The sequence below is a fragment of the Phocoena phocoena genome, chromosome 3, assembly GCF_963924675.1.
Source record: "Phocoena phocoena chromosome 3, mPhoPho1.1, whole genome shotgun sequence".
In the NCBI taxonomy this organism is placed as follows: domain Eukaryota; kingdom Metazoa; phylum Chordata; class Mammalia; order Artiodactyla; family Phocoenidae; genus Phocoena; species Phocoena phocoena.
The window spans coordinates 36107815-36129936 of NC_089221.1; the positions used below are offsets into that span (position 1 = coordinate 36107815).

Here is a 22122-nt window from a genome sequence, read left to right on the forward strand (position 1 = left end):
TGAGGGCTTTCCTGAAATGTAGATCGAGGGGTGTGTGTGCATACATTTTCTTCTTACTAAATCATATGTGATCAAGCATTTACTACTGATATGAGCCATAACTGAAATTTGCAGCATGCTTTTAGACTGGTACTTACCAAGCAGTTTCACATTCATTATAAATCCCGTACTGTACATTAGCATAGGCTAATACATTTCCTTATTCTCTGTTCTTAGGATGAAGTAGCACCCACCAAATTTTTGAGACAGCTCACGGCTTAGAGGAAGGCTCATCTAAATAAAGGCCGGCTAAAGTGGCATTGCAGGGATTTAATCCTCCTCTGGCTGCCCGTGTGACCAGAAGGCTGATTTGCAAGTTTCTTCTTTCCTGGGGTCCAGATTATCAGGTCTCCGGGGCCCTGCAACTTGACAGCAAAAGTGCAAAATGAAGAAGATCAGAGATACGCGCCAGCAGCGGGGACCTGAGGGCCTCTGCGGGGCTTTTACACACCAGAGCAAAAGATTCTCTGGCCATCAAAGGAAATAGCAAACTGGAGCCTTTGTTTTGGGACACAGCCACCTACCACAGAGCACCGGCACGGCCAGCCAGAAAGTTCTTGGAGCCTGATCAGGGAAGCGGCTCTGGTACCTGGACGTGTGCCTGATGGTCCAGTTAGAGCTGGGAAGTTCAGCGTGAAGGAAGGTCTCGAGTGAGGGCGGCTTCGGGCTTGGCTGGTAGGCGGTTCTGGCATTGGCCTCTGCCCTCCCCCGGCTGAAGCTGAGAAGGGGGGTTGCACATCCAGGAGTCTTTGCCCGGCTCCCAAGGACACAGGGCTCTGGCAGTCAACTCCCATCTCCCACCCGCCGGGCCCCTTCGGCCCCTCCCCAGCCTGCCCCCCATCGGTGCCTCTGCTGAGATGGAAACGTGGGCCTGCGGAGGACGATGACTGCCTTGTATGTGAATGGAGGCGGCCTGGAGAACACCCACTATGCCAGGTGGGACCGGCGAGAGAGCGTGGAGAGTGGCGGTCAGACGGAGTGCACCAAGAAGGACGGAGAGGGACAGCCTCGCCAGCTGACACCCTTTGAGAAGCTGACGCAGGACATGTCCCAAGACCAGAAGGTGGTTAGGGAGATCACTCTGGGGAAACGGATCGGCTTTTACCGCATCCGAGGGGAAATCGGAAGTGGGAACTTTTCCCAGGTCAAGCTCGGGATTCACTCCCTAACCAAAGGTAGGATCCAAACTCCACGGGTGATGCCCAGGGTGTTGGGACCTGGTTGGGGGTCGGGTTAAGAGTCCAGGGCCAAGGAGGCAGGTGAGGTGTCATCACTGAGTCCCTGCTAAGTGCAAGTCCTATGCCGGCCGCCGTCCATTGTTGCCGCAGTTCATTTTCACAGCGATGGTGTGAGCTCAGTATTTTTATTTCACTTTATAGATAAGGAAACTAAGATCCAAAGATGTCAAATGTGGCTTTAGCAGTTTAATCTTAGATGATTTTGACTCCAAAAACTCTCCCACTATAGCATGCAAGTGAACTCACTAAAACATTGAGGGCAATCTGTCCTCTCCAGTTTCACCTTGGAGAAGCGGAGGGGAGTGTGGCTTGATTCCAAGGCCACTCGTATTCCAGGTCCTTATTTGTAACTTCTGTTTGTGTTTGTTTGTCAATACCAGTGGCACAGGGGACCTCCCGGATGGTCGGTGGATAGCGGGGTCCAGCCTCTCCTCCTTACCAGAGGCTGCTGCTTCTGTTAGGTTTGGGGAAAAGGGACTTGACCTCAAGAACTTCTCTGCTTCAGTCTGCTCTGTACTAGTTCTCATTGTTGTTAGCTCCTTGCTTGCTACCAAATAGCCACGCTTGTTTGGTTGCTGGTCACTCTGGATTCTAGCCCAGCAGTGCCCACCGCTCTGGCCTCAGAGAGGAGCTGTGTGGAGAGACCAGCAGCCGTTTGCTGCCCAACCCATGTGGGCACTTCTCCAAGTTACCTCTAATTTAGCTAACTAAGCCTGGAGATAGTCGTAACGGAGTCACAGGGCAGAGAAAGAATGCCTGCAACTCGGTATAATCTACAGACTTCCTAAAGCCCATGGGCTCTGCCCTCTCCCTGAGAGTCCCGTACTGACATTTATTCTCCTTGCACTCAGGCTGCCACCACGTCTCCAGGGCTGCGCTTTCTTGTGTCAGAGTTTTGTTTTCTTTTCTTCTCCAACCCCCAATCCCATTCCCCGCTCATCCCTGTTTGGCCCCTATGGAGAAAGTACCACAACCTCCTCTACCTACACACACACACACACACACACACACGCACGCACATGCGTGCACACACGCCCAAGTCACTGGAGCTCCAAGTCCCCTTCTATCTTGCTCTGAGCCCGAGTGTCTGGGTTCATGCCTACTCACCTTACCTACCTGGGGACATTACAGCGCTCCTGTGAGCCCTCAGGTTCCTCGCTGACAAAATGCAGCCAGTAGCATTGATTACGTTACTCATAAAAGCAGCTCTAGGGCTGCGATTCACATCTAATTGGGAAAGATGTTGTTTTCAATAGTCTAGAGCAAGAGTGAAAGACAACATAAAACACATAAGGAGATGAGGGGCCAGAAATTGAGAGGAAGACATGAACAGGAAGTGGAGAGGAGAAGTTGCATAAAGGCAAACCAGGAGAGGAATTCAGAAAGGGGAGAGTGTCCGTGGTGGCAGAGAGGTCACAGGGGCTAAAGTCTGAGCAAAGCGTGTTGGAACTGCTTCCCGAGTGTAGGTTCAGATATTAGACTCTAGTGGAGAGGATAGGATAGTGGAAAAAACATGTGCTTCAGAATCAGACAAATCTGTTCAAATCCTCGTTCAGTCACTTACTAGGTATCTGACTTCATGCATATTACTTAGCCTTTTTGGTCCTCGGTTGCATCCGCTGTAAAATAGAGACAATGATTCGTATCTCAGAATTGTTGGGGAAATTAGGAATAATATATATGAAGTACATGGCACAGAGTAGCCACTCAATAAATGGTAGCTATCATTGTGCAAGTCTGTTTTTTACTTAAACCTATTTCAGAAGGAAATTTGATATTAAAGTCGTGAAAACCCATGAATAGAAGGTAGTGGTAAAAATAAATACAATGCACACAAATGTCAAAGTTCTGTTTATTTATTTTTCCAGCTTTATTGAGATGTGATTGACATATAATATCATGTAAGTTTAAGGCGTACAATGTTCTGATTTTATATATGTATATATTATGAAATGATTACCACAATAAGGTCATTTAACACACTCACCACCTCATATAGTTACAATTTCGTATGTGTGTGGTGAGAACTTTTAAAATCTATTCTCTTAGCAACTTGCAAAAAATGTTAAAGGGGGTCTTCCCTGGCAGTCCAGTGGTTAGGACTCCACACTTCCACGGCAGGGGGCATGGGTTTGATCCCTGGTGGGGGAATTAAGATCCCGCAAGCGACACAGCATGGCCAAAAAAATAAAATAAAATTTAAAGGAAACTTATGAAGTGACTGAAAGTAATTTAAAACATGCCAAAAACCCATCTGTGAGTTTCTCTTTACCTTACTTAGGAGAGTGAAGGGAGAACCGATACAGAAATAACATTTTTATGCTGTGTTTCGGTGCTATTTAAGGCTGTTTTCATGCACTAAAATCACTGCATGCCCCATGAGTGTTCAAGGTTCCACTTCGGGAAACACTGACCTCATCTAGCCCTCCTGAATTTTACAAATGGGGAGATGGAGGCTCAGAAGTGGCTGTCCCGAGGTCATGGCAGAGACAGGGTTAGAACCCAGCTTCTTTTTCGCTGCAAGCTACCTCGGGATTTTGGTGCAGGGTGGAGGGGGCAGCTCTTTCACATGCTGCCCTGAACAAGCCGACCACGTGGGCTACCACTGCCTTCTTCAGCCCCAGACCCCCACCAGACCCCACCCTGCTCACCAGCCATTCTCCTTCCTGGCGGCCGGACTGCCGAGGAGGGATCCTGCCCTCCAATGCCTGCAGCAGGGAAGCAGGGGACAATGCGCAAGTCATAGAGTGTATAACCAAGACTCAGAAGCAGCACCTACCTTCTGCCCGCCCTCCCTGTTCAGACAGTGTGTAAGAGAGAGTGGCACCTTGTCTTGAAGGTGGCAGAAGGTAGTGCAATATTGTGGAAAGATATCAGCTTTGGAGTCAGCCAGACCTGCGTGGAATTCCAATTCTTTTTTCCTCTAGCTGTGTGACCCCCGAACAAGTTATTTTACCATTCTGTGCCACAATTTCCTTATGTACACGTGAAGAAAATATATCAGCTGCCTAGGATTGCTAGGAGGAGCGAATTTTAAGAAGATATAATATCCTGAATATTTACCATGTACCTAGACAGAGCATGTAGCAAGTATCCATTAAGTGCCAGTATTAGTCTGCTTTCAAAAAAGTCCAGGTCCTTTAGGCCTGTGTGAGTCACACGTCATTCGTTTCATGGGACAGAAGCCGACTCAGATGAGCTCACGCTGACAGGGTGACTTGTGTGCAGGGGAATTTTGTGGCCGCTCAGCAGGGAGGTAGAGCCACGTTTCAAGGATGGAGGTTACCCTCTCCATCTCCCCTTTCTCTGGGATTGCGCGGCTTCTCATTTCTACTTCATACTTCTTTCTGCGGAGTGGCCTTCTCTGCTTAATTACCCAAAGGCATATGGCCAAGAATGATTGTTTCCAGTCCCGTATCTACATAACCCCTCAGCTTTATCCCATCTCCATCCCACTAGTTCCATTCTATTTCAGCTCAGACTTTGAAAAGAGAATATAATCGCTCACTGACCAGCCGTCAATGGGCCACCGCTGAGTCAAGCGCCTGCCTATGTCAAGTCAGCTGCAGCCTTTCGGGTCACACGACCCACTGCACTGTCAGCAGGGCCCGAGGTCCAAAGAAGCGCCTCTGAGATGGGAGAGTGGAGAACACAGTAAATTGACGGACATACCATCACCGCGACAATAACCAGCTAAGCAGGGAAACCACCACAAGCCAGGAGCAGGAAAGCATCTAATTCCTTAGACAGGCTGTTATGTGAGGAGGACAGAAGAAAGAGGAAGGACCACAACTGGTGTTTACATAGTGACTTTCTTGAATGCCAGAGGCTTCTTGCCTGTCGTATTACAGAATTCACTTAATTCTGGTCCCTTGAGTTTCAGAGAATGCGGTGTTTTCCTGCTGTGTGGATGGGGGCCTCCGCGGCCTCACTATCGTGCCCTCCTCACTCCTAAACCACCACAGAGTAGCCCTATTGTCAAAGGCTCAATGTCAGCCTCTGCTCATGGGATGGGATGGGTGCACGAAAGGAGAGGAAGGCCAGAAGCACAGGCAGAGGAAAAATCAGTTCAACAAGCACATTTAAACAAGCCAGAAAATGTTAACAGCAGGTCACTGTGCACATTGTACTGATGCAACAGGAAAATGAATCCCAGATCTCACCTCCCAACTTGCAGACTCATCCCAGGATGGCCTCGTCCTGGTACCGTGCTCATCTCTCTTCTGGGTTCTGTCAGAAGTGAGCCCAGGAAAGAGTAGGAAGGTGAGGACAAAAGGAACTGAGAGTGTGAAGGAGGGGAGACCCAGATGTGAATCGATGTGGGGATGAAGAAAGAGACGGATGGTGTAGGTACTAGGAAGTGAGAACTCTGGGAGGATGACAGAGGCAAGACTGGAAGATTGTGACTTATGAAAAGAGGGAGGACGTTAGGCTCCCGGGAGCAGACTGGGCTGGAAAGACAGGGGGACATTCCTCTAAAATCTTTACCTCTACAATGGAAGGAGATTTATCAGGGAGTGGTTTAGCCTTGCTGGGAATTACAAATACCCTCTCCCATTACCAGGCCATGTCAGATGACATAGTCTGAAGAGCAATTTGTATAAATACGGTTCCCATGCAAAGCCAGCTTGCCGAGAATTGTCATTAGGTTTTCTAGGAAATATGGACAACCTGGATAAGATAAAGGAGGAGGTTCCCAGGGAAGTGGAGGGTTTCTGTGCCAGGGGCAGCTCCCAAGACAGTAGTTTAAAAAAAGACACCAGCTGCTCTGGATCCCTAAAGAGAAGGCTCCAGTATAGGCCCCTGCTGGCTGGAGTTTATTTTTATAGCTAATGGCTCAGATTCTCCTGGGCCTTGCAAGCTGATCGGGCAGGCTGAAGCCATCATGAGTCCCCTTTTAGGCTGATTAGAAATTTCTCAAAAGAAATGACGCACTGGGCTTCTGAATATTTTATGTCCCATCTGTTGCCTCAAACAAAAGTAAAAGAGGCCATGGGTGCCTGTCCCTTTCTCTGTTGCTGTCCTTTCTGACCCCTTCATCCCTGGTCTTCTTCTCTGTTACTCTAGTCTCATGTTTCTAGAAGCCTTTCTTCTTCTCTCTCAATTTATTTATGTATCGGTTCATTCCTTCTTTTTTAAAAAATATAATAAACTCTCTTGTGCCTTACAGAGATGAATAAGATACAGCTCTTGCCTGATAGGAACTCGCAGTAGGTAATGGAGACAGACAGTAAACAACTGATAAGTGCTGTCACAGGGTGAGGTTACGAAGGGTGTGCTGAAATCAGGAAAGGGTCAATTGATCAGGAAGGGCTTGCATTAGGTCTTGAGGTTTTTGGAGAAATAATGCAGGACACAGAGGAAAGGGAATTCCAGTCAGAGAGAGAGGATGTAAAGTGACTGGAGGTGTGAGCCAGGGTGCGGAGTGTTTGGAGACTTAAGAGTAATTCAGTGAGGTTAGTGCATGGGATGCACCCACAGAGTAGTGGGAGATATGGTGGGTGATGTAGGCAGGGACTAGATCATGGAGAATCTTCTTGCATGTTTGGATTTTTGTCATTTATGTATCAGGAAGCCATTGAAGAGCTTTGAGCAAGCAATTAATAAAATGATTAACTATTCATTATTTCAGTGAGGAAAGGGAATTGAAGTTGGGACATGACAAGAGTCAGGCATGTCAGAATAAAATATTACTCTAATGATCCAGATGAATGATGATGTCCACCTCAACTAAGGAAGTGACAGTGAGCATGGAGAGAAGGGGATGCATTTGAAAACTATTTTAGAGTATTGGAAAACCTGTGGTCAACTGCATGGGGGAAAGCAGGAGAGGACGGGGAGGGGAAGAAGTAAAGATGACTCCCAGGTTTCCAGCCTTAATGACTTAGCAGTGAATAGTGAATACAGGAGAAGAAGTGGATTTGAGAGTGCAGATCTGGAAGCACTGACTTGGAGGTACACAGAGGTCAAGTAAAGGAGCCCAGTGACCATCTTGGAACCCAAGAGACAGTATGCATGAGAAATAAAGATTTGGGGCCTAACAAATCTGGGGTACAGTGAAAGTCTTGTATGTCCTGGTCGTAGGCTCCTTGGTGTCAGACATTGTATCATGTTGATCCTCAGACTTCCCCCACGTTCGTTACAACTAATAAATTTTCAACAGATACTTGGTGAATTAAGTTAGTATAATAACTTCCCCAGAAAATCCAGTAGTGGTGGGAAGAGATATGGAAGGGAGCAATGCATGGCAGTACTCTCCGGTGGGTCCTTCATGCTCTAATCTCCTAGAAGGACAGGGCTGGGGAACTCACACAGGCTCCGGTAAAGCTTAACCGAGAAGGCCCAGTGGTTTTGAAAAAGGGGTCCCTCCTCTTGAGTACATTCATTAAAACAGCAGTTTAAAATTATGTTTTCTGGATGCAACTAGAGATTATCATACTAAGTGAAGTAAGGCAGAAGAAGAAAGACAAATACCATATGATATCACTTAGATGTGGAATCTAAAATATGCCACAGATGAACATATCTATGAAATAGAAACAGACTCACAGATGTAGAGAACAGACTTGCAGTTGCCAAGGGGGAGGGGGTATGGGGGAGGAATGGACTGGGAGTTTGGTGTTAGTAAATGCAAACTATTATATATAGAATGGATAAACAAGGTCCTACTGTATAGCACAGGAGACTATATTCAATATCCTGGGATAAACCATAATGGAAAAGAATATAAAAAAGACTTTGCTATGTAGCAGAAATTAATGCAATATTATAAATCAACTATACTTCAATAAAAAAGTAAATTGAAAATAAATAAAATTATGTTTTCTTACTTTAAGAATGGTTAGTTATTAGCTTTGGTGAATCCATCCTAAAAATAAATTCAGTATTACTATAACAAAAAGAAGTTCCCTATTTATAATGCAAAGGACTCAAAATAATTTATATGCTCCAATGATGCAGGAAAGCTCAAGGATATTAAAGCATATGCACTTGGATGGAAGTCACACAGCCATTAAAAATCACAATTGTGGAGAATCTGTAGTAACGTGGAGGATGCGTGGACACGATAATAAATGAAAAAGCAAGGCGCAAACTTGAGTTACACTGCAGTGGGGATACTTACCCTGGGCTCTTGTGAGCGTTAAGTGAGATCATTTATTCAACAAATATTTGTTGATCACCTCCCGTGTAACAGGCACTGTTCTAGGGACTGGAGATACAGAATTGAACGAAATAGACAGCAGTCTGTCCTGTGGAGCTTATGTTCTAGCAGGGAGAGACAGACAAAAGTAAGCCAGTAAAATATTCATTATGCTACGTAGTGATAAGGGACAGGAAGGAAGATAGAGCAGAGGGGAGGGGAGGGAGCACTGGGGGCTGCAGTTTTAGACAAAATGGCCAGGGACAGCCTCCCTGAGGAGGTGATCATTGAACTGAAGGGAATAAGGAAACTGGCCTTGGAGTCCATGGGGGAACGTGGTCAGGCAGAGGGGACAGCAAGCAGAAGAGCGCCAAGGTGGGAGAGTGCCTGTAAAACTCTAGGAACGGCTGAGGCGTGTGACAGCAGAGGGTGGCAGGGACCAGATCACATAGGGTTAATACGCAGTATGGCAAAGTCAGGACTTCGGCTTTTCCTATGAGGGAAACCTGAGCCCTCTGAGGCAGCAGAGAAGTGACAGCACGACCTGGCTTAACGCTTAATAGGATCACCTTGGCTGCTCTGTTGAAAATAGGCTGCAAGGGGTCAAAGGCAGAAAAGGAGAGATCAGCTAGGAGCCTATCGGAATAATCCAAGCAAGAGAGAATGGTGGCTTGGACCAGGAAGGGAGCAGTGAAAGGCTGAGAAGTGGCTGGATTCTGGCTGTATTTAGAAGTAGAGATAACAGGATTTGCTGACGGATTGGAAGTGGAGTGTAAAAGAGAAGAGTCAAATACTCAAGGTTTTTGTCCTGGATGACTGCAAGAATAGAGTTTCCATTTACTGAAACTGGGAAGACTGTAGAAGGAACAGGTTTGGGGCGGGGGAGATCAGTATTGGACGTCTTCTGCTGGGCGTGCCTGTTACACATGCACAGCGGAGGCTGTTGGTGCCTCACCCGTGTCTCCTTGGGCCTTACCATTTCAGTGCATGCAGGCCAGACCTTCAAATGCCAGTCTCTCCATCTCTTTGCCTCTGGGCTTTCTCTAGCTGCTGCAGCTGCTGTTCCTGCATGCGTGGGAAATAGAGGGGAATTAATGTCTGCCAGGAACAGCCAACGACTAGGTACTGGCAGTAGTTGATGTACAAATACCCCAGCTCTCTCACTCTTCTCATGATAAAACTCAAACGATAACTCACAGCAGGATCGTTGGAAGACGGAGGGAACAAAAGATGCCCATCGAGCTGAGAAGTCATCTTGAGACTGAAAAGTGAGGCAGGCAGCTCCATATACTCAATGGATCAGTTTGTTGTAGGGTACCTTACAAGGTGGGTTCAGGATCGGGCCGACAAAGATCTGGAAGCATTCGCAGCTATCCTCTGCACCGCCCGAAGGGCCACTGGGGCAATTTTATAGCTAACCTAGGGTATGGGAGTACCCTTGAAAACAGGAAGTACATTCCTAAGTCAAGATGATTGATTGGGTAACTAGTCTCGTGGGCACCAGGAAAATGTCAGGGAAGGTCTTCATCATTATTTGGGAACTAACAGCATAGAGGCCACCTGGACCTACCGATCATTAAACAATATCTGTTAACTACAAAGCCCTTGACAGAGAAGTGATTTGCCACATAGTGCAGTCCTGGGTAGGGTCAGTGGAAGGACAGGAGGAATTGTATGAGCCCGAGATGATGTCAGTTATGCTAACAGCCATGCAGGATTAACTGGGAACTCGCTTAGTAACACATCCTTAATTGGCTGCCTTTCCTCATTCTTCTGCCAGTGTTTCCTAGGTACCACCTCCTTCATCAACTACTTGCACCTGAATCACTGCCTCATGATCTGCTTCTGTAAGAAGCCAAACTGAGACAACCAAGTGGAGGGGTCTTGTAGGCAGGTGTATTTATGCATCTGGAATTGTTGAGGAAATTGTAGGGATGTCCAAGGACTAAGCCTTCAGGTGTCGAACATTTAGAGGCTGGGCAGATGAAAAGAACACAGCAAAGGAGCCTTAGAAGAAGTGGCAAGAGGTAGGAGAAAAACCAGGAGTGTGTGTTTTCCTAGAAACCAAGTGACAAAGGTGTTTCTAGGAGGAAGGATGAAATCTGAAAACTGGCCATTGGTTTTAGCAACTTGGAGGTCATCGGTGACCCTGAGAGGAGCTTTTCTGGTAGCAATGTCTCTTAGGTTCAAGACATAATGAGGGGAGGACTGGAGACAGTGACGTAGAACCAGCTCTTTAAGAGAGTTCTGCTACAAAGAGAATGAGAAGAAGAGTCTGATGCTAGAGGGGGAAGTGGGGTCGAGAGAGGTTTTTTTGTGGTTTCTCAAAAACTTTTTTTAATGTTTAACATACATAAATACAAAAAGAAGTATGAAAATCACAAATATGCAGTTAAATGAATTTTCCAACTAAAAAGACCCATATAACCACCACCAAGTTCAAAAAAGAGAACATTCCCAGTACTTTAGAGGCTCCCCATCCCCCCTTCTATTTACTACATCCCCAAGTATAACCACTACCCTGACTTCTAACATCACAGATTGTGTTTACCTGTAAAGTTTATATAAATGGCATCATACAATATGTCTTCTTTTGTCTTATTTCATTTGCTCAATATTAAACTTGTGAAAGCTGGGGACTTCCCTAGTGGTCCAGTGGTTAGGACTTAGCTCTCTCACTGCTGGAGCCCCGAGTTCGATCCCTCGTGCAAGCCGCAAAGCACAGCCAAAAAAAAAAAAAAAAAAAAAAGTGGGAAAACCATCCGTATTATTTTATGTAGTTTAGATGCTTCATTCTTATTGCTACATAGCAGCCCATCGTACAAATATACTACAGTTTATTTATCCATTCTACTGTTGATGAACGTGAGGATAGTTTCCAATTTGGGGCTATTATGAATAACGTTACTATGAACATTCTAGTACAAGTCTTTTGGTAACATGTATGCATTTTTGTGGGGAAGACTTTTTTTTTTTTAGATGGGTAAATAGCACGAATGTATGCAGATGGAAAAGATTCAGTAGAAAGGTTAAAACTTATGACGCAGGAGAGAAGGAAGAAATTTTGGATGCCTGTTCTTGAGTAGAGGAGAGTAGATGGAATCTATTCAACATGTAGAGGGGTCTTAGCTAGGCCTTAGATAGGAGCAGAGACCATTTACCCAGAGAAACAGGAAGACAGAGTTTATGGGCACAGATTCAGGTAGGCTGGAAGAAGTGGCAGAAGGAACTTGAAGAAATTCTCTTCTATGGCTTTCTTTACTCGATAAAATAGAAATCTAAGTCATCAGCTATGAGTGAGGAGAGAGAGAAGGTATTAGAGATTTGATGGGAGAAGAGAAGCCATGAAAGCGTCATCTAAAAGTGTAGGGGCACTATTGGACCAGGGAAATGTAGTGTGTCTGCCAGGAATAAAGACGCACCTGAGGTTATAGATCATGAATTCAAAGTGAGACAAGCCGTCATGGTCACTGCATGGGTGTAGGCAGAGAGTAGGTGGGAGGTTGGATTTAACCAGGGTGTGGTTCAGCTGAGAAAACACAACAAGAGAGACCAGAGATGTTGAGGGAGTACACAGAGCCATGACAACAACAATAAAGATGCTCCTCCAGGACTTCCCTGGTGGTGCAGTGGTTAAGAATCCGCCTGCCAATGCAGGGGACACGGGTTCGAGCCCTGGTCCTGGAAGATCCCACATGCCATGGAGCAACTAAGCCCGTGAGCCACAACTACTGAGCCTGTGTGCCACAACTACTGAAGCCCTCACACCTAGAGCCCATGCTGTGCAACAGGAGAAGCCACCACAGTGAGAAGCCCACACACTGCAATGAAGAGTAGCCCCCTGCTCGCCGCAACTAGAGAAAGCCTGTGCACAACAATGAAGACCAAACACAACCAAAAATAAATAAATAAATAAATTTTAAAGAAAAGGAAAAAAGATGCCCCTCCAGCGCACACCACCAATCCTCCCCATTCCTCAACCCAGAAACCTTTACCTCTTCTTCAACCCTAACCCTTGGCTGAACCCCAAGTGCTATTGATGCTCCCTTCTAAATATCTCACCCTTTCCTAGTTGGATTAAATTGCTGTAATCTGTCTCCCTCATCCATATTTATGTCATCCTCTGCACTGCAGCCAGAAGCGGTCTTTTAGAAAATGCAAGGCTGGTCATATAGCTCGCTGTCTGCTTGAAACTTTCTAGTGGTTTCTCTTGGTTACCAGAGGGGAAGGGTGCAGGCAAGGGATAGTTAGCGAGTTTGGGATTGATATATACACACTGCTATATTCAAAATGGATAAGCAACAAGGACCTACTGTATAGCACAGGGAACTCCACTCAATATTATGTAACAACCTAAATGGGAAAAGAATTTGAAAAAGAATGGATATATGTATATGTATAACTGAATCACTTTGCTGTCCACCTGAAACTAACACAACATTGTTAATCAACTATACCCCAATATAAAAGAAAAGAAAAGAAAAACTCTCCAGTGGTTTCTCAATGCCCTTAATCTGAGGTCCAGAATATGACTCACGGACTTTGGCCCTGGCTGACTCTCCAGCCTCATCTTGGCCTATCTTTTCCTTCATTCCCCATGTGCCCGCTCCACTCTCTTCTTTCAATCCCTCAAAGGCAGTGGTCTCCAAAGTAGGGTGCACATACCCATGGGGTTGCCTACTGGGATGAGGGAAGAAAATATTAGAACTTCTTTTCTATATTTATTTGTTATTACATGTTTTTAATTTCCATGATTACATACATTTAAAATGTGTATATTAGTAGTACATGCATATAATTTATAAATATACATAGAGAGCAGTGCTCAAAAATGTTTATTAGTAAAGGAAGCTAATCAAAAAAGTGTATAGACCATTACCCTAAGGTATTAGGGTCTTTCCTGCCTCAAGATCTTCTCTCCTATACAACCTTACTATTAGAATCTCCCCTTATTGCTTCTCCCCTACTTTCCTCTAGTTAACATTTAGAGTCCAGGGAAAGTGTTAAAAATCTTCCCTGACCCTCTGACTCGGGGTACATCCCCTTGTTTTTGTTCCACTGCATCCCTCTCTCTTACCCTCCTAGCCCACTATGCTGGACATCTTCCACCTGCTTCCCCAGATCCATTTTCCACCCTTCATTTTGCTCTCTGTCCCAGACTTCATCACGTCTCTTTAGTCCTATGGGTTCCAGTTGGCTTTGGCTTGTAGGGAGCCCTTGAACTGGATCAAAGGAAGGAGAGGGAGAGCCTGAGATCTGTTCCCCCAGCCTGACTGTGAGGTTGATTCAGGCCAGCTGTACTTCTGGAAGGACGTCTCAGCTCCCCTCAAGGTAGCTTTCTCTACACAATACTATCTAGGTTCTAATATCTGCTCCCTCCCCCTGTCCCTTTGGTCCCAAACACAGATTTTGCTTGGTCCACTCTAGGTTTGAAAGTTTGAATTAGTTGCTGACACTTAATGATTAGAATGACTGCATTACAATACAGATGTCTCTTGAAAAAAATTAGATTTGATAACACTGAGTCTACATCCCAAACAGTAACAATTGTCTGGAGTTGAGTAGCAGCTGCCCCTTTGCTCTGGGGCATGTACTTCTCAGGACTCCACAGTCCCCACTACTCCCTGTTGCCTTACAATAAGCTTTCTACCCTGGCCTCTAGAGACATTTGAGTTTGCAAGTCCTGGTTTAAGGAAATGTGTCAGTCTCTTCAACAAATTTGGAGAAAGGGGAGGTTTACCTCTCGAATTTCTCTACTTCTCTCTCTCTCCTCTCCGTCACTACCGAGAGAGTCCTCTCCCTGCGGTTGCTATCATCACCTCCAAAACCACCACCCTGCCCACAGGTGTGCTCTGCTCCTATCCCTTTCCCACACTGCAGCCAGAGTACCCATTCTAAAGTGGATATCTGGTTATGACAATCCCTTAAAACCTTGTAGTGTCTTCCTACTGCCCTAAAAATAAAGGCTACTTAAAAAAAAAAATTGAAGTATGATTAACTTACAATACTATATCACTTTCAGGTGTACAACATGGTGATCCAATCTTCTTATACATTACAAAATGACCGCCATGGTAAGCCATCTGTCACCATACAGAGTTATTACAATATTACTGACTATATTCCCTGAACTATACATTACATCCCTGTGACTTATCTTATAACTGGAAGTTTGTACCTCAATCTCCATCACCATGTCAACTGAAAAAAAAATACACAACCTAAAAGTTGAGAATTATCTTTTATTCAGCAGACAAAACTGAGGACTTAAGCTGGGGACACAGTCTCTCAGATGGCTCTAAAGAGGTGAGGGGGGAGCCACGGTATATAGGAGCTTTTGCAACAAAGACCAGGTAGTCAGAACTTCAAAAGATTACTGTTAACTAAAGAAAACCGGATATTGCAAGTTAAGGAGTTCAGCGCTTTTCTGTGTATGGGAAGATGCAAAAGTCGGGGCTCATTGAAATCATTCCTTTGATGTGCACCTCAGCTATCTGGGGCCAGTATCCTGCGCTTTCTCATTCTGAGTATCCCCAGGGTGCAGGGGGGGTCGGGTGGCTGCAGGGCTGACTGCTCGATGGCTGGCATCCCATTTCTATCCTGAGTTCCCTCAGGCCTCACCTTCAGCGGCTGTAATGTGAAGGCTTAATGGCTGCAACATCCTTTGTTTACTGATATGTCCGGCAAAGTTTTTTTTTCTCTGAGAGTGTATTTCTTCGTCTTCCCACCCCCAAGACTACATTTCTTGAAATAATTTCCAGGTCTCTGGGTAATGTGACGCCTGCCTACGCTGCAGGCTGGTTTGGGACCCCTTCCCCCCAACCTGCCAATTCTCCATGCCCAGCGGAGTGGTCTCCTTTTAGATCCTCAAACACAAACGTGACATCTCGCCCAGACCTGGCACACTGTCCCCTTCCCACGGCCAAGTATTGGGCCTCCCTCCTCACCTCCTGTTCACAAGGCAAGTGTCATTTCTCCGGGGTCTCTCTGTTCTCCTATGTGCGCCCCTTCCTAACACGTGCCACGCTTGTAACGAGGGTTTTTTCAAAGTCTCACTGGGCTGTAGGAACATGTCTGTCTTTTTCAGTCTGGGGCAGAGTAAGGTGCTGCCTGAACATTGTTGAAAGGGTGGGACTTAGAGACCTAGTTCTTCACGAGCCGGCAGCTTCTACCACGTAGTGACAATTCAGAACCCCGGGGCTTTTTCAGACGTTTCAGATGGTTGTACATGTGCGTTAGACGGCATGACTATAATGTGATTTAACACAAAGCGGAGGAAACAGGCTGGGACGAGAGCGAGCCATCGGACGCCTAAGGGCGTAGAATTTCAGAACGCATTTCCTCTCGCAAACATTCTCCTGCCTCACTCTGGTCCCGGCCGTGGGAGGGCAGCCTTTCCTAAGAACCGCTCAAATATAAAACTGAACATCTAAAACTAGGATTGTCCTAAAGGGAGGTTAGAGACAGCGGCCTGGACGCACACCCCAACCGGATTCTTGGGCGGTCGCAGGGTGAGCAGCGCGCGTGCAGCTGCGGCGGCCGAGGGGGCGGCAGAGAGGAACCCGCACCTAAGCAGAAGCCTGGCCTGCGCTGGGGAGGACCGGCCGCAGCAGCGGCCCCTTCCGCAGGCAGGCTGCCAGGCTGAAGGACGGAATTCATTATTCTAGCCCTTGGGATAACAGCTCGCCCACCAGGCTACACAAAACCAGAGTTTCTGTTTCAGGTAAAGAGCGGCGGGGAATCTTAATCCTAAAGCCTCAACAGCAGAAAGGACGCGAGCAGCGGGGCGAGAACGCCCCGGGGACCGGCCGTGGCGGTCCATCCGTCTGCCGGGAGGATTGCCTGCGGAGGTCGCGGGAGCCCTGAGGGTCCTGCTCCGTGTAGCTTCCCTCCTTCCCCACCCGAGCAAGCGCGGCCACCTCAGGCACCAGCGAGCCCTGCCTCTTCGTCTTCCAGGAGTCCTAATGGACCTACTTTAACAAACCGATAACACTCCTATTTTAAACTAGCAGCTTCTATTTTCATGCCCGTAACCACTGTGCCAAAAGTTCCTCAAACCAGTTGTTTTGCAAGTAGGTCAAACAGGCGCCCTGCCATCCCGTTCTCCCCGTTTATTCGCCTGGAAAATTCTTTCTTATCTAATAGAAAGTCTGGTCCAGTTTGAACCCAAAAATGAATGAAGCGTTACTTCGGAGTAGCGATTCATTCGTTTTCAAACATTAACCATTTTTATTACACAATCTATGTTAATTGTATAATTAATTGTAGGAAAATTAGAAAACACAGATAAGTAAAAAAAAAAAAAGAAAAATTAAAGGGAAACCATCCATTAGCGGGGGATAAACTGGGAGATTGGGACTGACATATATACATGACTATAAAATAGATTAATAATAACCTGCTGTACAGCACAGGGAACTCTACTCAATACTCTGTAATGGTCTACATGGGAAAAGAATCTTAAAAAAAAAGAGTGGATATATATACGTATAACTGATTCACTTTGCTGTACACCTGAAACTAACACAACATTGTAGATCAACTATACTACTCCAATAAAAGTTTTAAAAAAAGAAAACCATCCATGATCCCCCCTATTAATAAAATAACTATTCTAAACATTTTGGTGTATATCTTGCCAAATTTTTTCCTATGCGAATGCACATTTGCGTTTTTCACTTGTTCTATACTGAGCAACTTTCCATGTTCATAAATAAAGATCAATGTGATTATTTTGATAGCTGCATGTTGTACCATTAGAGAGATAGATGAACCACACTTTAACCATCTTTCTTGCTGGACACTTAAGCTGTTCCCAGTGTTAGAGAAGTCTTCTTACACAAGCAATCTTGTACGTGTGTCAGATTATTTCTTTAAGATTAATTGCCACAAGTAAAAAGGGTGGGTCAAAGGGTGTGACCATTTTAAAGACTCTTAAGACGTAATACCAAACTACAGTCCAGAACCATGTTACCAACTAGTCCTCCCACCAGTGGCACCTTGCAGTGCCCGACTCTTCATGGCTTTCCAACAATCCAGACACACCGAGCACTGGTGTTTCCTGTACTGGTACATGGTGTGCCAGGCACTGACAAAGTCAAATCAGATCAAACAGCCCACGCGAGGAAGGGGGTAGGAGGAAGAAACAGATGAGGAGTCAATATTTATAGGTAAATGTGCTGAGATTATAGTACAGAGAATACACAGAAACTGGATGTCATCATCTTCCTGGGACAGGTGTCATAGAAGGCTTCCTGGAAGAGGTTGGTTCTGAGGCTGGCCTTGAAGACTCATCCGGCATTAACTGAGTAAAGAACAGGAAGGAGTGATGAGTCAGAGAGAGGAAATAATCCAGGTAGATCCAGGAAGACGAAAGATCCCAGGCATGAATGTCCTGTACCTTTTCAGTGAACAGCAAAACGTTCTGTAACGTTAGACTACAGGGTGCATGGGGAGGTGGTTAGGAGCGGTGGGCCATGAGGCTGAAGAGGTAGCTTGGGCCTGATCAAGAGGGGCTCTGTCGGCTAAAGGTGCTTTAACTTTATCCAGAAAACTGGATAAAGCTCACCAAACTGAAACCTCCTTGGGAGGCAGGAGTTGGCATTAAAACCTGTACATGGTAGAGTCACACTGATCTAAGGGACCAGCATAGATGTTGAACTCAAAAATTGCTGTTTGTCATTACTGCTGAGGAGCTTTCTGAGCTGGAAATAGCCACTTAACCTCTGTGTCTAGTGAAATAGAGGGACCAGGTTCCTTCCAGCTCTAAATAGCTAGGAACTCAGGCACATCCTTTGACTTTTTTTTTTTTTTCCAGAAAAGGTGGCCATTAAGATCCTGGACAAGACCAAGTTGGACCAGAAAACCCAAAGGCTCCTATCCCGCGAAATCTCCAGCATGGAAAAACTGCACCATCCCAACATCATCCGCCTGTATGAAGTCGTGGAGACTCTATCCAAGCTCCACTTGGTGATGGAGTATGCAGGGGGTGGGGAGCTCTTTGGGAAAATCAGCACTGAAGGGAAGTTCTCAGAACCAGAGAGCAAGCTCATCTTCTCCCAGATTGTGTCTGCCGTGAAGCACATGGTGAGCGGGGCGAGGAGGGAGAGTCCTGCTCCCATTCTACCCGCAGTGGGAGCATGGGGCTTTAGTTTACCATCATCTAAGCATCCCCGAAGGCTTTAGTCCTACAAGCGCAGACAGCAGTCCCTTCTGTTAGAGTCAGATGTCTGGCTGGGATCGTGCTCCCTGCCTCCGAAGCAATGCCCAGGGATCTCCAGTTCCACGGCAGCCTCCTGGCCTCTGTGGAAGTTGGCAGGACTCACTCTGAGCAGCCGGATGACCATCACCCCCTCCTTGGCCACATGCATTCCTCCAGCCCCGTCTTCCACTACTCGGAGAGCTGGCTTCTCACTGCTTCTTGGCCTTGCCTCCCTAATTCTGTGTCTGGGATGCCCTCTCCCCTCTTTTCACATCTCACATCCTCAATCCCATCCACACTTCGTGACCCAGCTCAGTTCTGTGTCTCTCTGTGAAACTTTCTTCAATCTTGGGTCAGCCCGCGCTGATCTTCACGCCTTTGGTGAACCCCACTAGCTCTTTTGTTTGTTGTTTGTTTGTTTGTTTGCGGTACGCGGGCCTCTCACTGTTGTGGCCTCTCCCGTTGCGGAGCACAGGCTCCGGACGCGCAGGCTCAGCGGCCATGGCTCACGGGCCCAGCTGCTCCGCGGCATGTGGGATCCTCCCGGACCGGGGCACAAACCCACGTCCCCTGCATTGGCAGGTGGACTCCCAACCACTGCGCCACCAGGGAAGCCCCCCTCCCCCCACTAGTTCTTGCTGCCTTGTGCTCAACACATTAACACTTGCTTGTGTCATTCTTATTTTAGTTCTCTGATTATGTCTTTAGATAAACCTGGACTCCGTAAGCATACTCCCCAGTTCCTCCATGAACTGGTTCTCCTGTGCCCTCCCTATTGTTGGTTGTCCCGCTGGGCACACAGGGGGAATCTGACTTGCAGACCTGATGACCACTTGTACCACTCTGTTAGTGCAAAGGTTTTCTGCCCTCTTTGCCAAGCTCTCAGTCCAATTGGCAGGAAGAGACACTTGTCTGGTGTCTATATTCGTTGAGAGGCTGTTTCTAGTTTGCTCCTCTGTTCGGATGTCATGAGACAAGAACTGGGATCAGTGAGCTCCTGGCCAAATTATTAGCAGGTTACTAGTGACCTAAGGGGCCCAAGATGGCAGCTGGGAGGGAGAGGGGGAGGAAAAAGAAGTAAGCAGGGAGAACCTGAGTGTGATGGTAGTGGCTGTTTCAGACCTGTGGTTGTCATCTAAGTGGCCCTGTGCTGGGGTGAACTTTCCTTGGGCCAGGGAATAAGCCAGACCCTTACCAAGCAATGGAGCAGATGGGCAGAGTCTTGCACATTCTACTTGGAAAAGAGATCTGGTGGGAGAGCAGAAGAGGATCCAGCAGTAGAAGATGCAGACTGAGTCCTCTGAGGCTCTACACCCTGACCTTTCTCCTAGCTCTCTGGTCTCCAGAAAGAGGAAGGGTGAATGATAGACATAGATTCAAATTTTATCAGGTTTGTTTGCTATGTGCCAGGACCATGCTGAATGCTATAGATACAGCATCACATACAGTTCTCACAACAGCCTTATGGGGCGGTTCTCAGTGTCCCATTTTACAAAGAAGGAAGGCGACACTCGCATACACAGCTGGTATAGTTGAATCTAGAATTAACCAAGATGTCAGGCTCCAAAGCCTGGATTCTTGACACAGGAGATCCAGCCGGAAAAGTGACATTAAACCATTTCCCAAGAGCCCTTGGCATTAAACTGGTCAAGGGTCTTCAAGGTTGTCTGGATCCAGAATTCAAGGGTAGGGATTGGATCTGCTGCCAGAACCTTGCCCAACATAGTATCCTCCCTTCTATTGAATTCCATAGCGATAAAGGAGCCCACCCAAAGGAGCAGGGGTGTGGACTTGGGAGAGGACTCCTCACCTTCTTGGGGTTGGCCCTACTCAAGAGATTGCTCAGCCAGAAAAACCCATACAGGGTCTCAGAAACGAAAGATTACTGTTTCACTGTTTCACAAGATCTGGGTCTTACTTCTGGCCCTAATTCCTGAGTCCACGTGTGTGGGACAGACTCCAACACTCACCCCACAGAACAGAACCTTTGGTCTGCTTGGAGGGTGTGGGCTTTACCCTGGGCTAACGGTTATGACAGAGCATCTCTCAAGATCTGAGGTCTGACATGACTTAAGTTGATCTCCATTGAATTTCTGTTGTTGTTACACCATTAGCAAATTCTGTTGTTACACCATTGTTTCAGAGCAACTGATGCATCTTTAATGTTGGTATACTACTTTGAAAATGATGACTTTTTCCCCCCTTGTCTTCTTTCCACAGCATGAAAACCAGATTATTCACAGAGATCTGAAAGCAGAAAATGTGTTCTATACCAATAATACTTGTGTGAAGGTGGGGGACTTTGGGTTCAGTACAGTAAGTAAGAAAGGTGAAATGCTGAACACTTTCTGTGGGTCTCCTCCCTACGCGGCGCCCGAACTTTTTCGAGACGAGCACTACGTTGGCGTTTATGTGGATATCTGGGCCTTGGGGGTGCTTCTGTACTTCATGGTGACGGGCACCATGCCGTTTCGGGCAGAGACCGTGGCCAAACTGAAGAAGAGCATCCTGGAGGGAACGTACAGTGAGCCTCCGCACGTGTCAGAGCCCTGCCTCCGGCTCATCCGGGGAGTCCTCCAGCAGGTACCCGCTGAGAGGTACGGAATCGACTCCATCATGAACAATGAGTGGATGCAAGGAGTGCCGTACCCCACCCCTCTGGAGCCTTTCCAACTGGATCCGAAACATTTGTCAGAAACCAGCACCCTCAAAGAAGAAGAAAATGAGGTTAAAAGCACTTTAGAACACTTGGGCATTACGGAAGAGCATATTCGAAATAACCAAGGGAGAGATGCCCGAAGCTCCATCACAGGCGTCTATCGAATCATTTTGCATAGAGTCCAAAAGAAAAAGGCTTTGGAAAGTGTCCCAATAATGATACTACCAGACCCTAAAGAGAGGGACCTAAAGAAGGGGTCCCGTGTCTACAGAGGCATAAGACACACGTCCAAATTTTGTTCAATTTTATAAATTGCATTAGACTGCTGGTAATTAAGCAAGATCATTGTTGCTGCTTTCAAATTTTTTCACCAACTTGAGTGGAGACTTTTTTGTAATTTTTAAATAAATTTAAATTTAAGATACGCATTTCCCCTCCGCCCACCCCACCCCCCCCCAAAAAAAGTCTGTTAGCTCAGATTCTGGCTTGGTTTGCAACCTCGTCTTGTTTTCAAACTCTAGCATTCACTCAGTTAATCGAGAAATACTTACGCAGTGCCTACCATGTGCCAGGCGCTGTTTAAGGTGCTGCAAAATAAAAAATAGGCCAGGTCCTTCCTCTCCTGTGCAGGAGAGTCTAGTCATTACTGCAGTTTGTCCTGAGGCTGTAACCGGACTCATACCTTCCTTCCTCCATCAACCATTGTAAATTTCCCTCACTTTTGGCCAGCATTCCGGCTGGCCTAGATTGGGTGGTATGACCCAGACCTTTATCATCAGAGGATCTGAACCCTTAGATGCCTTGCTCTTGTTGGCTCATGGTTGCTGCTATTGCCTCTTCACCA

General features: G+C 46.5%; 1 protein-coding gene across 1 annotated transcript; it reads left to right on the top strand.

The window, feature by feature from the left end:
- Positions 1-235: 235 nt before the first annotated feature.
- NIM1K (NIM1 serine/threonine protein kinase) lies at positions 236-21702 on the top strand. Its single transcript, XM_065875306.1, has 3 exons — positions 236-1214; positions 18236-18504; positions 20840-21702. Exons 1-3 carry the CDS (start codon positions 923-925, stop codon positions 21587-21589), a joined length of 1311 nt encoding a protein of 436 aa, XP_065731378.1. The 5' UTR covers positions 236-922; the 3' UTR covers positions 21590-21702.
- Positions 21703-22122: the final 420 nt, after the last annotated feature.